The 15,717-nt window shown below is 49.9% G+C and overlaps 3 protein-coding genes across 3 annotated transcripts, besides 1 other annotated feature; all 3 read right to left on the bottom strand.

Annotated features, from left to right (window-relative positions):
• Window positions 1-18: part of a sequence feature (T-rich) that runs on past the window's edge.
• A 184-nt stretch (window positions 19-202) lies between these two features.
• Window positions 203-841, bottom strand: Tb11.01.3030 (hypothetical protein, conserved; the record flags this gene model as incomplete). The annotated part of the gene is made up of 1 exon (XM_824096.1): window positions 203-841. The coding sequence occupies one exon, from the start codon at window positions 839-841 to the stop codon at window positions 203-205; it is 639 nt and encodes a 212-aa protein (XP_829189.1).
• Window positions 842-1,162: 321 nt separating this feature from the next.
• Window positions 1,163-1,732, bottom strand: Tb11.01.3020 (40S ribosomal protein L14, putative; the record flags this gene model as incomplete). Its single annotated transcript, XM_824095.1, has 1 exon — window positions 1,163-1,732. One exon carries the CDS (start codon window positions 1,730-1,732, stop codon window positions 1,163-1,165), a length of 570 nt encoding a protein of 189 aa, XP_829188.1.
• Window positions 1,733-2,589: 857 nt separating this feature from the next.
• Tb11.01.3010 (dynein heavy chain, putative) lies at window positions 2,590-15,318 on the bottom strand (the record flags this gene model as incomplete). Its single annotated transcript, XM_824094.1, has 1 exon — window positions 2,590-15,318. The coding sequence occupies one exon, from the start codon at window positions 15,316-15,318 to the stop codon at window positions 2,590-2,592; it is 12,729 nt and encodes a 4,242-aa protein (XP_829187.1).
• Window positions 15,319-15,717: the final 399 nt, after the last annotated feature.

Genomic DNA, 15,717 nt, shown 5'->3' with positions numbered 1-15,717 from the left:
AAAAATAGCAACAAAGAACAGGTTATATCTAAGTGGTAATCGTGACATCACGTACATGGACGGCGCGCACGGCATTGCTGAGACAATGAGGGGCGTAGCGAATGGCTCTTGAGGGAGGTGGAACCCCCACGCAAGCGTTCTGCGCAAGGAGGTGGTGGTGGGAAAAGCGGGAGGTGGAGGAAGCAAAAGTCGAAAAAGAGGCCTACGAAGTGCACAACGGCAGTACGGTCTGTACCTCATCGTCAGCGGCTATGCAATCGACCAGCAGCGTTCGTTCAATGAGGGTAACACGAGCACACGCATCAAACAGGTGTTCGTCGTGAAATGTAACTCTCCCAACCCCACCTTCGGTTGCAAACACTGTCCACACGCAAAGACAGGTTCTTTCACCACAATCAAGTACCCATGCCTGGGATTCACTAACGATGCCCCACTGTTTGCTCGCGGCCATGTTCTGCGCAGCAAGTGCTGATGAAATTTCCCCCACGGAGGTGAGCCGCTGCACCACACAAGACCCAATTCGCATTGTTAGCATACAGCAAGGTGCCAAATACCCCTCCGTCGCAGCAGCGGTACATCCTTTTGAAATAGAAACGGCTATCTGCCGAAGCATGCGGGGGTCCGTAAGCGCCTCTGCAGCTCTTAGTGCCGCGCCTGCTTTCACCACAGCTCGTGTTTTGTCGGAATCGGTCCGCCCCACCAAGGATTCATGTGTGCGCCGCAACACACGGAGGCGGTCCTCTTTGCAAAGACCCTGCACTGTGTCCATCCACCTCAGCACCAACTCGTCAAACGTTTCGCACGCTGCGTTAGGCAGGCCGTCGCCATCTATCTTGTACATCTAATTTAGGTAGGTATATTATTTACCCACAGGCTCCTCTACAAGTTGGGAAAACACGGGGCTATACTCAAAGGAGATGAAGAATGGAAAGGAGGGAAACAGCTCGTAGGTACACACATATGTGCATATATTCATACACGGCAATAAGAGGTGCCACCCATCACCGTACGGCCCTGTTGCCAGTGCACCCTGTAGTTCCAAAAACACAGGCTATCGAATGGCCTTAGTGTTAACGATGGGCGGATAACCACATTCGTCAAATAAATAAGAAAAGAACAACTCAAATCAAAACATTTTTCGTCAGTGAAGAAGCTTGCCCAACTATTTCTTACTGGCAGCCACCTTAGTCTTGGACTTACCGGCAGCAAGTCTGGCCTTGCGGGCTGCACGGGCCTTTTCAACGCGCTTTTTGGCAGCCGGCGTGCTGTCCACTTTCTTAGCGTTCTTGAGAAGCTTCTTAAGTGCAACCTTGTGCCACGAGACGGGGTTCTTTTTGTCGTTATCGTCGAAGATCTTGCGTGCCCAGTAGGCGCGAGACCGCTTGGCAACACGCAGCTGGTAGCGCTCGAAATCAGTTGATTCGGCAAAAGCCTTCTTCGCCGCGATGCGGACGGCAGACTTTGTGGCGGCGTATTTCTCAAGGACCTTCTTTGACTCGAGCGCCTCCTTTAGTGCCTTGGTGCTGCAGTTGCGAGAGATGGAGACACAGAACTTTAGAGGCTCGACGTTCTTTAGGTTTTGCACATGACGCCACATCTTTTGCTCGCAAGGATTCTCCACTAAGACGCGGTTGGCGTCAACGATGTCGACTATCACGCCGACACGGTTCTGCCTGGGACCACGAAGGATGCGCACAAGGCGGCCAGCACGGATGTAGTTTGCCTTTACCATTGTTGCCCTTCACTTACTGACGACCTAAAAATAGTCAAAAGTGAGAAACAAAATGAAAGTAAATGTTGTGACGGCAATCACTGTCCATATTTAACCACTCAAACTCCTCCTCATCAGTACACATGAAAACTTCCCCCCGATGCTCCTAGGAGGGGTGCAACTTCGGAAACAGAAAGACAAAAAGGTATTGCCCCAACAGCGATACACAGAGTCACCTTCTTTGTGTGTCCGGGTTCGTTTTCTATTTCGTTCCAGTGCGCACCGTGTAACAAGACATGTAAAAACATCAACCCTCTATACTGATACATATGCATTGGGGGAGGGAACTGTATGAAAAGGAAGGGAAATAAATGTGAGAGGAAAGGGATACAAACTCAATCACAGGTATACCGCCTCACTCCATAGGTTCTGTGGCGCCTCCAGTCACGAGTGTGTACATCTAATTTGCGCCGTCGCGTGCTATTATCATCCCACGCATACATTTGCAAGCAACTACATGCAGAGTGCTCCATAACTTATAAAGATATCAGATAAATCTGCTGCCATTTTCGTGGGGAAGCGAGGGGGGGAGAACAAACTCCCGTAATATCTGGTTTCCACAGTTTCTTTACTTCGTTTTATTCTTTTTTCAAGTTTGTATAGAGTGGGAAGAGTCCTTCCGGAGGAAGTCAATTACAAACCCCACACACATTCACAAAAGGGGAAATTGAAGTGGTGCCTCTTAAATGATACATTCTACACAAAAATCTAAACGTATAACGGCGAAAAAGAAAAAACATTCTGAGCCGCACTTTATCTTTGCCAAAACCCAGAAAAAATAAAAAAAAACACGACATAAAGCAGCGCACCCCGCACAACTAAACAGCGAGAGCGCACACACAAGCTGCCCCCATAAGTTGCCAGTAGTCCGTTTCCTTGTCAGTAGGCACTTCAATTGAAAGGACATAGTTTGAGCTTGCACCGAGAGACGATATGACACCCGCGCGAATCACCGTTCGATAAAGTGGTATACGCTGCCATCCCTCCCCCGTGCGGTGGTGAGGTTCCGGCAAGAAGTGAACAACTGGCAGTGTTGCGTACGGCTCCCCAGGCAATGAGTCCGTCATGACGCCGCTTGCCGCATCCCACCTCCAGGAGTCGGTGTGAATGCCGTGAACATAGCAACCACGTAGAGGTCCCTCATCAATTTCAGAGGGTTCCCTGCTAATAACTTCGAACCGAAATCCCAACTTGTCGACTGATACCCCTTCGGCGCGAGAAAAGGCTTGAAAGACACCGGTCATGAACGCACTTGGGTTAAAGAGGCCACCAATCCAGAAGCTATTGGGTTCACCCTTCCGCAACCACGTACGGATAAAATCGACGCGCGCTAAAAAGTCACGGTACCAAGCACCTAAAGGTTTCAGGGAGACGTAACCCACAGCGCTCCACAGTTGTGGAACTCGGTCCGTGAGGAACGATTCATGCATAGCGTCCAGATCCGTTGAAAGAACGGTTAGACCCTGCAGTGCCTTCTGAAGATCGTGCAGCGACTTCCGCATCGTTTGAATTAACTTGTTGTACTTCACTAGCTCGTGCGTCAGAACAGTGGACATGGAGTTAGGCAGTCCACTTTCTAGTGTCGTAAAGCTCCGTGGGCCAGCCTCCTCACGTGTGAGAATTTCCGGTAATGTGGCCTCAAATTCTTCACATTTCCGCTTCACTTCCTCTTCAGGTGTTAAAGCATTACCCCCATCGCCATCACCCTTATGTGCACCACCCCCACCTACCAACCGCGGTTGGATGGAGGTGACGGTGTTCAGTAAATACTGCGAGACCTGCAGCTGATAACGTAGGTTCGCATTCGTGTGCATGCCGAACACCTCCGGCTCGTCTACCAAGGACATTTTTTGGATGTGATCCATGAAACCCTCAAGTCTAACCGCATCAGGAGCGTAATACAGACCGCTTGGGCTAAACTTGAAATCGGCCTGCATGATGCCAGGGCAAATGTATCGTCGAAGAATGGTCTGCAACGTACCGCGGTCAAGAGGATCAGTCACACGACCCCCGTAATTGATCTGCCCAATAATATACTCGAGTGACTCCCACGGGATAACGTCCTGTTCTTCAAAGAAGAGCCGCAGCCATTGCTTCGACACATGGAAATCGGTGTCGTTCCATTCATACTTCACGTTCCACCCGAGTGGACCGAACTTGCGGCGCTCCAACACAACCGAGTGGAAGAAACAAAGACCATACAACAACTTTTTGAAGGCAAAATCTTTGGAGAACTCACCCATTGTTTGGCCTTCGCTGAAAACGTTGAACTCCTCCTCCGTAATTTCACCAAAGCACCGAACCATATTCGCTTTGAGGCCGGTTGGGGGTTCATTTGTCAGCTTAACGCTGTTTTGAAGCACAAACACAGGGAAGAAATCCGTCGGCATCGAAGTCAACCACAGACGGAAGTTGGGGTGGAGTGTATCTCCTGATTGGAGTAGAAGAGCCACCTGCTGCTCCAACTCGGGCATGAACGTTTTGGACAAGTGACAGTTTTGCAGAAGGGCCCAATCACCTTCCTTTTTGCACGACGCAATTAGCCTCTTTGCGTTCTCCCCTTGACCCTGACCTAACGAAACATACTGCAGTTTCTGCTCCTGGCTTTGTGCAAACGCCTGAAGGGCACCCATGGGGTCGGCTCCCTGAGATAAGATAAACACTATCGGTACTGTCGGGGAACTATCAGCAAGTGCCACCTCCAGGTTGAACGGTGGAGGCTCTACAAATCTTTGGCCCATTGCCTTGCTCACGTAATCTATCACGGAGAAGAAAAGCTTCTCTTCACGGAAGCAACGGATAAGCAAGATGCGGCGGAAAGGATTAAGCGTCTGCCCCCATTTTCCAGGGAGTTCTGCCCCTTGCGGTGACTCGGACAAAATAAAATTTTTCCATAACTCACCATTTTCAAGGAGGTCTTTGCCAAGTTCACTGAAGCAATGGACATGGACGAAGAGAGCGTTGGCAAGTTCCCATTGTTGCCTGGTGAGATATGACAATTCCTCGGGTAATGGTGGCAGTTCATTGGGTACAAAGGCAGACGCACGAACCAAATACTGCCACTCGTCATCTGGTAGTCTCCTGCCGTGCCGCTCAATAGCAGTACATATGAGAAGCGACAAAATGATCTTGTCCTTGTTGAAAAGACCACGGCACACCTGCTCGTACGTGGCTACAGTTAACCTCGAAACAATTTTTTCAAGGTGTGCTTGCAGTACCACTGGGTCCTCCTCCGAAAAGTCATCCGGTTTCCCTGTAACACGCACCTCATTTTGCACAAGTTTCACAAAGAACTGCAACGAATATTGGTACATAGGATCAATGCGGGAAATATCTGCCAGCACGAAGAACAGCACTGAGGCACGGGCAGCGACGTCGCGGTAACGGTCACGCGTCGATGTGATGATTGTCATTTTTTCGTTGGCCTCCTTCTGATTTTCACTGAGGACCTTCGCATTGGACTGGGCAGATTTAAGCTCTGCTATAAGATCACTGTCGTCAAGAATATTACCCTGAGTAGACTTCAATTTCCCAAGGATAGTCTCTTCAATAATCTTCAGCTTCTTTTGCCCAAGTGAAATGCTTTGAATGATGTGATTCTTCTCCTCCTCCAACTCACGCTTCTCTATAGCAACCACCTCTCCAAGCAACTGGTCCTCCAAGCCGTCAATGGTAACGGTGAAATTGAGTAGCGCGACGCGAGTGCTGATATCTGGCAAGTAATGCGGGTTCGGAAACTTTGTGCAAATAAAGAATCGGAAATTTGGATTGTAGTCAATGGGGCCAGTGTTGGGTGTCAGTCGAATCTGTGGGACGCCACCCTCTGACGCGAAAATACGCCGCGAAAGCAGTGGGTCCAATGCGGGGTCAAGCGTCTCTCCAACATCATCCAAAATAACGATGCCACCAAGGCGAATTTGTGTTTCTAAAGTACGCATCCAGGTTGGTTCGGTTAGTTTGATTACCTTGACAGAGGGCACGGGTTTTGCCAAACCCTTTGCACCACCACTACCCAGCACACCGCTAGGACTTGTTCCTCCTCCCCCTCCTCCAGTCCCCGGTGTGGCGTACTGCTGCAGTAGCCACTTCACACCCTGTTCTTGTGGATCAATGAAAAGCGGCCAGCGCCGTGGTGCCGTTGAGAGAGACGCAATTATAGCATTCTCCGTTGAGCTCTCGTCTGTGGGAAGACCATTAATTTGCCAAGTTAGAATATCCATGGGATCACCCAAAGTGTTGGGCAAGCTAAAGTCCGCAGCATCGAAGCCGCGCTGTGCCAGTTTTTCCACCCAAATGCGAACCAGACGCTTACGGAAACGTGGAGTAAAAACACCAAAGTAGGCGGCACATGCGCTCGCCATAAACATCTGTAACGGTAAGGCTTCCAAGCGCTTCTTCAGTTGATTAATGTTCTCTTCCCACCGGGCGCCCTCACTCTTCAGAGAATTAGACAGGCTCTCCGCATTCTCAAGTCGCCTGATGCACACCTTCAAACCTTCTTCCAGATCATTTTTCCGCTTGAGGGACTTCTCGTAGTTCTTTTGCAGCTCCACGAGTTCTTGTTCAACGCCCCGAAGCGTCTCCTGAGCAGATAGAAGTTTCGCGTTCGTTTCGGAAAGATGCCTCTCCGCTTCCGCCGCGGCTTCACGCATGGGCGCCACCTCCTTCACAACCTTGGAGTACTCATTTACAGCATGCACCCACAAACAAAGATTTCCGCAAGTCTGAGAACCCTTCTGGGAGCATATCTCTGCTGTGAATTCCTCATCGTTTACGTACTTCTGCATTTTCTGCAAGATAGCTGGTTTCACGTTGTCTGTGGGATAGCTGCGAATCATATCGAGGAGCTGACGGTACGACAAAAATTCGCGTGCGCCTTTCCAGTCGGTGTTTCCCGACCATGCACCACCGAAGTCTTTCGGATCAAACATCACCATGCAAGCCTGTGCCGTCTTCAGAACTGCTGAAGGTGGGTTCGCAAAGGAGCGCAGCTCATTTAAGTCGCTGGCCTGAATGGTGTCTAGCGCAGCCTTAGCCCTGTCAATGATAGGCTTGGCCTCGGCAAGACGAGCATTAGCTTCGTTAGCGATTTTCGAGGCATGCCTCTGCTGGTCAGCAGCACTGTCCTGCTGGGCGCGCACTTGAACCTGCACCTCACTTGCCCGCGCCTGCCTCACAGATAGATCAGCAACGACCTCTTCAGTCTCCTTTGACGCCTTCTCCAGCAGCGGTCTTTTTGTCTCAATCTCGACGCGCATTTTGGCAATTGTCTCGTCGGTCTCCTTCATCTTCTCCTTTCCGTTGATAACACGAGAAAGCTGTTCCTCCAATAACTTGCGTTGTGTGGTGTACAGATCCTTGTAAAAATCAATGAACTCCAAATATGAGGTGGGAGTAATGTAGTAGCGCCGTCGCAATTCCTCCCAGTACTCGTGCGCCACCTCAATCACTGCCGTATGAATATCTACACAGAGTGGGGCCAATACGGGTAGAAGTTCGTTCGAGATGCCATCTTCTTCGTCGTCAAACAGTTGTTGTGCCACACCAAGAAGCGCCTCGTGCGGCCATTCATCAAACCAATCTATGGCGCAGCAATTAGTGAGAGATGGGAACTGGCGGCAACGGGCACGGAATGTGTCTCCAACGGGGCTCATGCAAAGGACGATGTGCGTGTTGTCCCGGACACGTGAAATGAAAAAGTTGTAGACGTCGTCCCGATCTACGAAACCGCGCTGTTGCGCAGCTTCCAGACATGCATTGACACGTTTCTCGCGCTCTTCAGCCGTGAAAAGTGACGGAACCTCGCCCGAGTTTAGCATACTGTTCACGTCCTCCAGCATTCCCTCGTGTACGATTTGGTTGTCGGAGAGCAGAAACACCGTAGGCTTGCAATTCACACCGGTGGTAGTATACAGCTCAAGAAGGAACTCATGAAATTCATTCATAGAGTAACCCTTTCCAACGGAAATCTCAACTGTTTGCCGTCCAGCAATATACGCAGCAAGTCGTGTTAGCGACCGCTTGCCAGAGCCACCAACACCCACCAACAGCGCGTTACCACGGGGCTGCCGCAGGATCCTGATGATGCGCACTAAATGCTCACAGTGATCCTTGAAGAAAACTAGATTCAACGACGACGCCCCTCCTCCCGAGCCGCCTTCGTCCTCTTCACCACCACCCCCAGACGAAGCCCCAATACCACTTCCAGTCAAAAACGTGTTATAGTCATCCTGATACTCCTCAAAAAGACTGGGAAGTTTGCTAACATCCGGTAACTCCTCGTATACTCTCTCTGATGCACCAATGCGCAGAAAATCACCCCAGACGAGTGGCTTGTTCTCGAAGTAATCAGCATACACGTGATTTCCAGGGACGAGACGCGTCATCGTCTCCATCATGAGCTCCTCCGTAAAACATTGACGATCTTCCTTCGTTGCCAAGCGATCGAAAAAACAGCGCAACATCTCATGAATCCAAAGCCGTGTGATAGACAACCGTGTTTTGCAGACACGTTGAGTCACCTGCGTGACACCCTGAAATACCTTGGCCAGATCACGCAGGTTGAACGTGTAGTGAGGTGTAGCTGGCTTGGGCCTCATTGCATCACGTACCTTATTGAATATATCAACACTAGCCGCGACAAGTGGTTTAGCCATCTCCCGTACTTCCATACTGAAGTTCCTCGCCTGGAAGCACCCATGCAAAATTGAGTGGAAGACACGTTTCATGGACTCATCGCTCAGGGTAGGTATATGCAGTAGATGGAAGAGACGCGTCAGCCGCGCCGTGATGGGATTCCGACCGCCCTCCGGAGGGCCACATGCGGCTACAACAGTCACATCCTGCACGTGTTTCCAGAAACCGGCTATCTTACGGTCATAAAAACCTCCATTACCCATTACCTGTCGCAGCAGTTCAATGGGTGGCGAGGCGCCAAACGTCTCGAGTGCTGGCATGTTGAGGTCATCAATGAAAAGTACTACTTTCCGTCCAGGAGGAGCACCAAGGATGTTCTTGCGCTTCTGTTTCAACTTCGACTCAATCAGTTCCTGCGTTCGTTCAGACGATGTCTGGGCGGAGAACTGGAAAACGATAACTGACAACATCAGCTCTTCCTTATGGCGGCTGAGGTGATCCATAAGGATCACGGTTTTGCCGACACCTGTCTGGCCGTTGAAGAGTAGCGGCTTGCCATATTGAATCAATGTGTTTGCGATCGCGCTGTACCGCATGGTGTCCACAGTGGGAACGAGTATATCAAAGAAGGGAATCTTCGGGTCGTACTTAAACTCCACCATACGACTTTCCCAAGGCACAAAGAGTCGCGTGCCGTAGTCAATAGTGTAATCGTATACAGAACCACTATTAGGGAAGCGAACCACTGACTCCAATAAATTACGAACAAATGTGTCAAACAGGTCCATTGAAGCCACATCCACGTTCCCACCAATTGACCATACAAAAGAGAAGGCAAACAGGATGCCACAAAGTTCGTTGCGCTCTTTGAAAACTTTGGAGTCATGTTGGAGCTTTGCCTCACATCGTGGGTCGGGCATAAGCTGAACGTTATTGCATTTAATTAAGGCTGTAAAGAGATCGCACATTGACTGCACCACATTCACCATGCCACCCGAAATCAGAACCTTCTGCATTGCGAGCCAATCAAGCCCTTTCTGCACATGGGCATCGAACAGGGAAACTATGAACTCACGGCACTGTGGTTCCCCACCAGCCTCAGCCAGTTTGGATTCGGACCAGTGACGCACCACGGCACTCCAATGAAGATCTGTGGTGTCAAGGTAAACCATACCGCACCTTGACACGGTAGCGGGAGACGCCACTGCCAGATCGGCAACCTCGAACAACATATGAATGGTATCAGGAAGTTTAATGCGCTCACCACTGTCAAGACAAAGAAGCTTGGAGTCATCCAAAACGGAGTTTAATGACTCCACCCAAAGTGTATCGACAGGTCCGTCAAAAACAATCCACCGGTGATCTTTGTTAACCTCAGACTCACGGACACAGTTCTTCGCAATCACTGACAGAACGCCGTCTCGCCACTCGTTAGTATTTACGTCTAAAAGACCGTACAGCTCATGCATCATCACAGATTTGGGATTCATGATAAACTGATGCACTGGTCGTGCCATGGGGTTGCTTGATTCCGCCTCGGACATTGACGTAAGTGCCTCTGATATACACGTGCGTATCTCTGTCTTCCCTGTCCCCGTGACACCAACCAACATAACACCATGGCGAACAATCAACGTTTCATAGAACTGAATGCCTTTTGTTACCCACGTATCGAGTGCCACCAACTTATTCCCATCAATACTTTTCTGCATGGCAGGTAGCAATTCCTCATACTGCCGTTCGGGGAAGTGGACCCCAGGGAAAAGATCTTGCATAATACCACGAAACAGCGGGAGATCTTCCGCGACAAACTTCGGGACGTTTGAATCATTACAGGCAACAATCAAAGTAAGATCCTCCTCCACATCCGGCTGCGACCTCTTCAGGTCACCGGCCATTACAAGAATGGACTTGAGCGCACGCATACCGAAATCGTAGTGGTCTTGGGGAGACAGTTGCTCCGAACTAAGCTTGTACAGTTGCGTAATTTTAAGAGAAAGATCCTTCGCATTTTTGAAGCCTTCCGAATACAGGATCACTTCTGCGATCATGCGGAAGTCAGGTGTCATGACGGCCACTGGACGGAAGAGTATCTTCAGGTTATCAGGAAGCTCAGTACGTCCTGCATAACCGGGGTTCATGGTAACAAAAGCACCATAGGTGGGGCGCACACGAACATTCGGTGTACCCTGGAACGTGAATGTCTCCAGTCCATTCTGCAGCGCAAGCTTGATTTCAAATAGCTGTGAGGCAATCACGGATAGCACCTCTATATTGATTCGATTAAACTCATCAAGGCACGTCCATGCTCCCGTCTGAATGAGGCCTGAGAAGAATTTTTCCATCATCTTGTACGTTACACCATCGGAGCAGTTGTACACGATACACTGGCGTGCCAAATTCTTTGCTAAGTCCTTCACAGTCTCTGTTTTCCCTGTGCCAGCGGGGCCCGCAGGAGCTGCTCCCAACTGCAGCTTGAGTGCACCTGTTACAGTCATGTAAATGCGATCCGTAAGAGGGGTAATGACTAGACGCCCCTGAGCTCCCAGGTATTCGTACCCGTAAACAAAACGTGAGTTGTTCTGCCTTATAAAGCAATTACCATACCCGTCCGTATCTTGCTCCCAATACACGCGGAGTTGCTTCGTCCACCCAAATTCTTTGACGTCTAGCACATTGCTTTCATACATCTCGTCCACCAAGTCGCGTCCATGAACATCAATCGTAATAAGTGTGGAAAGAAGAATACGCTGCACCTTCGACAATTTCCTCGCTGTGAGACCGGCAAGGCTCTCCAAAGCTTTGTAGTTTGCTTCCTTGAAACGACTCATCGCCTCCGCAGGGTTTTCACTTGTGAGTGCCTCTTCCACCCCACGCGTCCACAGCAATTGTTCCATGATCAGAACAAGCTGCACTGCATGCTGAAACATCCATGACTCGCGGTCACCACGCTGCTCGTAGTCAGTGAGACAGGTGTTAGCATGCTTGCGAAGTGTAGAGAACATCTCCCGCTCCAACATATCGATCCACACCTCCACTGGCCCACGCGCCTTGATGCTCTTGTTCACTAACTCAACACGCTCCCCCTCCATCGACACAAGATGAGTGATATCATTCGTCTCCGTGAAGGATAATGTTTTAATACCGTCAAACATCTTCAGCATATGTGGCATGATCAACTCAGGCGACTTGACCTTAGCAAAAATGTCGAGCATATCGTCGTTGCTTAGGAAGTAGAACCGAGGGAATGCACAGCGTTTTTCTTCCAGCTTTCGCTCTAGACTTGCCAAAACTTTCTCTAATTCCTTAATATTCCCTTCGAGATCGTACTTGAGCGTTTTCGTATTCTGTTGCTCACCGGTCTCCACTGGGGCATTGATGAGGAGCCCGCGATAGGCGGTGGGCATATCATGCGCCTTCCGCATTAGGTCGCGGTAAAAGCGGTCAACTTTTTCGAAACGTTTGGCATCGTCCTTCCACTGCGAACGAATTTCTGCGGAGGAAAAAATGTTTTCTAGGTAGATCCAGTGCCGCTGCAGCTCCACCCAACGGTCCAACGTCTCCTGCATGTACCGAAGTCGATTTTCCCAACGGTCCACCTGTGCGCGGAGAACACCCTGACAGCACCTACTCGAGCCTATACTTGACATCGCAATAACTGAGTCATCCAGCAGAGCCATCACATCCTCAACCGAAGAACCGACAAGAACGTAGACGTCCTTAAGCTCTTTATGATTGTGAAACTGAAATTCTACAGGTGGCTTCGGGCCCCCGCCATTCCAGAGAGCATTGACCTTGTCGATCTGTTGCTGCAGTTTGTCCTCCTCAGTTGCAGCCGCGCTAATCGCGACGATCTCATCCTTGAACTTAACGACTTCATTCGAGTGGAGCATGCCAAGGGTGAACTGATTGTTCCAATCAGCAATGGTCTTTGAGACACCATTATCGTCCTTCAACGGTCCTACGGCATTGGATACTTTTGTGATATGCTCCAACTTCATCTTTGGGTTCGTCAGGGCCTGTAAAATGGGTAAAAGAATGCGCCATGCTTCCACTTTTGATTTTAATTTGTTTACCGCACTATTTCCAGGTAACTTTGTAGACACCTGCTTGACAGTCATCACATACTTTTGAACAGTTTCCTGCACCTCCTGCACATTGAGCTGATCGAACGGTATTGGCCCGTACGATTCCACGAACTCATCCCACTCTCGCATCCCGACCCATAACCGCGCCTTGATATTCACATCATTCAACATATCTGACATTGTCTCTACGACTGTCTCTTCGGCCCCAATTGCAATTTGGTATTGCCGAAGCTTTTTCTCCCTTGCGGCAATTCTTTCGGCCTCAGCCTGCAAATCGGTAATAAAATGAATCACCTCATCCATATCCGCGTTTGCATCGGCAATAACAGGCTGCCCAGCTCGATTATACACGTCCTCAATGGACCGTCGAAGCTCATCAAGCTGCTCATCCACATTCCGAATGAAGTACCGCTGTTGAGAATCTTTTGCGTCCTCTACGATTTGCATCTGCGTACGCAACTTCTCAAACTGCGGACGAGTCCCGCTTCGGTATGTCTCCTCAAGGTCCTCCTCAATTTCAACCTTTTCATCCTGCAGCAAAGTGAAAAACTCGCGGACGAAGTCGTAAGACGCTGCCAGAGTATCAAAACGGGCTTCAAGTGCCTTGTTGTATGCAAGATATTCCACGTAATGCTCCACTGTCTTTGGCTGGGCTGCCAGATAGGTATTGCAACTTTGCAGATCCGCAAGCAGCAATTCGTTCTGTTGGTGCGCAATGACAGGAAGAAGACGGTGAAATGTCTCCAGGCAAACGACGGGGCTCGGTGTAAAGAAGTCCCGTAACTCCTCGGTGTAGACTGTAAACAGTGCCACGTCCTTCGAGCTTGGTATCTTCGTTGATATGGCGTCGCTCTGCGACTTGTAGAGAGCCAGGCGCTCACGGAAGAACTCCAGGTTCTGGGTACGTTTCTGGATGCTATCAGCGTCCAGACTGCTATTCTCCACGTACATATCTCTGAAGCACTGGAAGCTATTCACATATTCCTCCACGTCGCCGAACGCCCTTGTGATTCCATAACGAACGGATGTCATGTGCTGTTTATATGCCTCCTCTGAGACGATCATTTCACCAACGGCAGGGCCAGAGAGGACCTCCTTTTGGGAGTCATGAGCGGCGTTTTCAGTGAATACCTTGAACGCATCCATCGTCAAGAGCCGGGGTACAGCACTCAGTGTTTTTATGTAATCTTCCACCACGTCCTCCACACATTCAGTTATGTGGGCAAGTGACGGTGTAATCTCAATGGATTGGCTGTCCTCCCTGTAAACAACATTGAGGCTAAGAATAGGGCCGGTAAATGGTCCTGTCGGCTTTGGTGCCTCAGCCTTGTGTCCTTCCTGCCGCTTTCCCCTCCAGGAATTCTTGTTAAGAGGTGATGTTACCGAATCTTGCTGTTTGTCTGGCCTCGGGTACTGAAAGTCGCGATCTACATCCTCAACCGCTGTTGCGGCAAGCTTTGTTAGACAGTTCACGATTATGTAATCACAAAGACGAATAAACGCAGTGATGCGCTGACAGACAGCCTTCTTCTGTGACATTTCAATGTAAGTAGGCTTCTGTTGTGTTCCCAATTCCCGCACGTCAATGAGTTTCTTCTTTTTCTTTTCATCCTCTGCGTGGAGGGCACTAATACTCTCCCGCTCTATTTGTGCTGCCAACATCGCCGCCTTCGCGGCGCGCTCAACGGTGTCGCGAATGTTTTTAATCATTTTGTCAAGTCGGTTGCGCTGAAAGTTGAGGTGCGCTGCAAGTGTTGCGCACAGAGCCTCCAACGTGCGCGTCTCTGTCGCGGGAGGGTGGATTCTGCTGCTGTTGACAAAATTAAGACAGATACGCTGCACAGTTTGTAGGGCAGCAGACAGTTGAGGATGGACGTGAAAAAGGTTCTTCGTGAGAAAAGTTTTGCAGTTCGACATAGCGTGGTTGCGCACAAGGCCACGCCACAACAGAAAACTCTTCCACTTCTTGTATTCACGGAAAACGTCTAGTTCCCTCAGTTGATTGAAAACACGGCAATCCCGTTCCCATGTGTGTAACTCAATAAACTCAGCCTCATGGCCAGAGAATTTAGTCACACCGGCTGCGGAAACTGTGTAATAATGAGACGGGTCAACATCCCTATGCGACACTACCTGCAAATCGTAGGGATTGTAGGGACTGCGTATCCCACGAGGGCGCATCACAAGATATGTGAACTCATTCGGTGCGTTTGATCGCAACTTCGTAAACCGTGGAATCGGCCCCACGTTCTCATTTGGCGCGGAATTATTTGCATCTCCTATATTTTTTTGCCCCTCTCTGCCTTCATTACCCTCATTTTCGCCGTATGATGGCGAACCCGAGGTTGATGATTGCAAAGTACCCTTTAGTGGATCAAGCCGCCCAGGTCGAGAGCGGTGCCGCTTCGTCGGTACCCTCACCTCTTTCCCCTCAAGCGCCACGGCGGCGAAATGCTCCTTCAGCTCTTCTTCACCACATACCGGGGGGCGGTATAGCTGCAGTGTGCCGTGCTTCGTCGTCCGTCCGTCATGGCCTGCGCCATCGCCACTGTGGTGGGAGAAGGCGGCATCACTGTGACACCGTTTACGTGCGTTGGTGGAAAGCGGTTGAAGATCACGCACAAGACGATTGGGAATGCCAAGTAGTGGTCCACTTGATATGCCGTCGCTGTACAATTGCATAGCTAGTGGGTTACTGGTCCCACGCAAATCAAACACATCCCGTGCAACATGGTTTGGATTGCGGTGTACGATTTCTTTCTTCTGTACTTGCGGCATTGGCTGATGCCGCCCCGCCTTCCCGTCGTCTGCACCGGTGCCCATAGCCGAGTTTATCGCCCCTTCGGCCACTTCACTTCTATTGTGTTTTTTAAAGCTTTCAATCTTCCTTTGTCCTTACGCTCTCTCTCTCTCTTTCGAAGCTCCCTTGAACCTTTGTGACTAATCCAGCGCCTCCGGCCCTTTTTTCAGTCTTGTTTGAGCTGTTTGCCCAACGGGAACAGCAAATTTACTTGGCACAGGTATATGGGTAATATGTGCCGTAAGAGGCACAAGGGGACAAAAAAGAATACGGCGTCGTCGGGAGGAGTGGTGACAGTCGGTTGAAACTTGGAAAACGGCACGAAGAAAACAAACCCTGTAGAACCAACAGATTGCATATGAAGTGTGCGAGTGGCCACAACAGCGTTGTTGCACATTGTCAAAGAGGCACACAAGCAAAAA

The sequence above is a fragment of the Trypanosoma brucei genome (genome assembly GCF_000002445.2).
Source record: "Trypanosoma brucei brucei TREU927 chromosome 11 chr11_scaffold01 genomic scaffold, whole genome shotgun sequence".
In the NCBI taxonomy this organism is placed as follows: domain Eukaryota; phylum Euglenozoa; class Kinetoplastea; order Trypanosomatida; family Trypanosomatidae; genus Trypanosoma; species Trypanosoma brucei.
The sequence above is the reverse complement of the archived record's forward strand: the minus strand, read 5'-3'. Positions and strand labels throughout refer to the sequence as shown.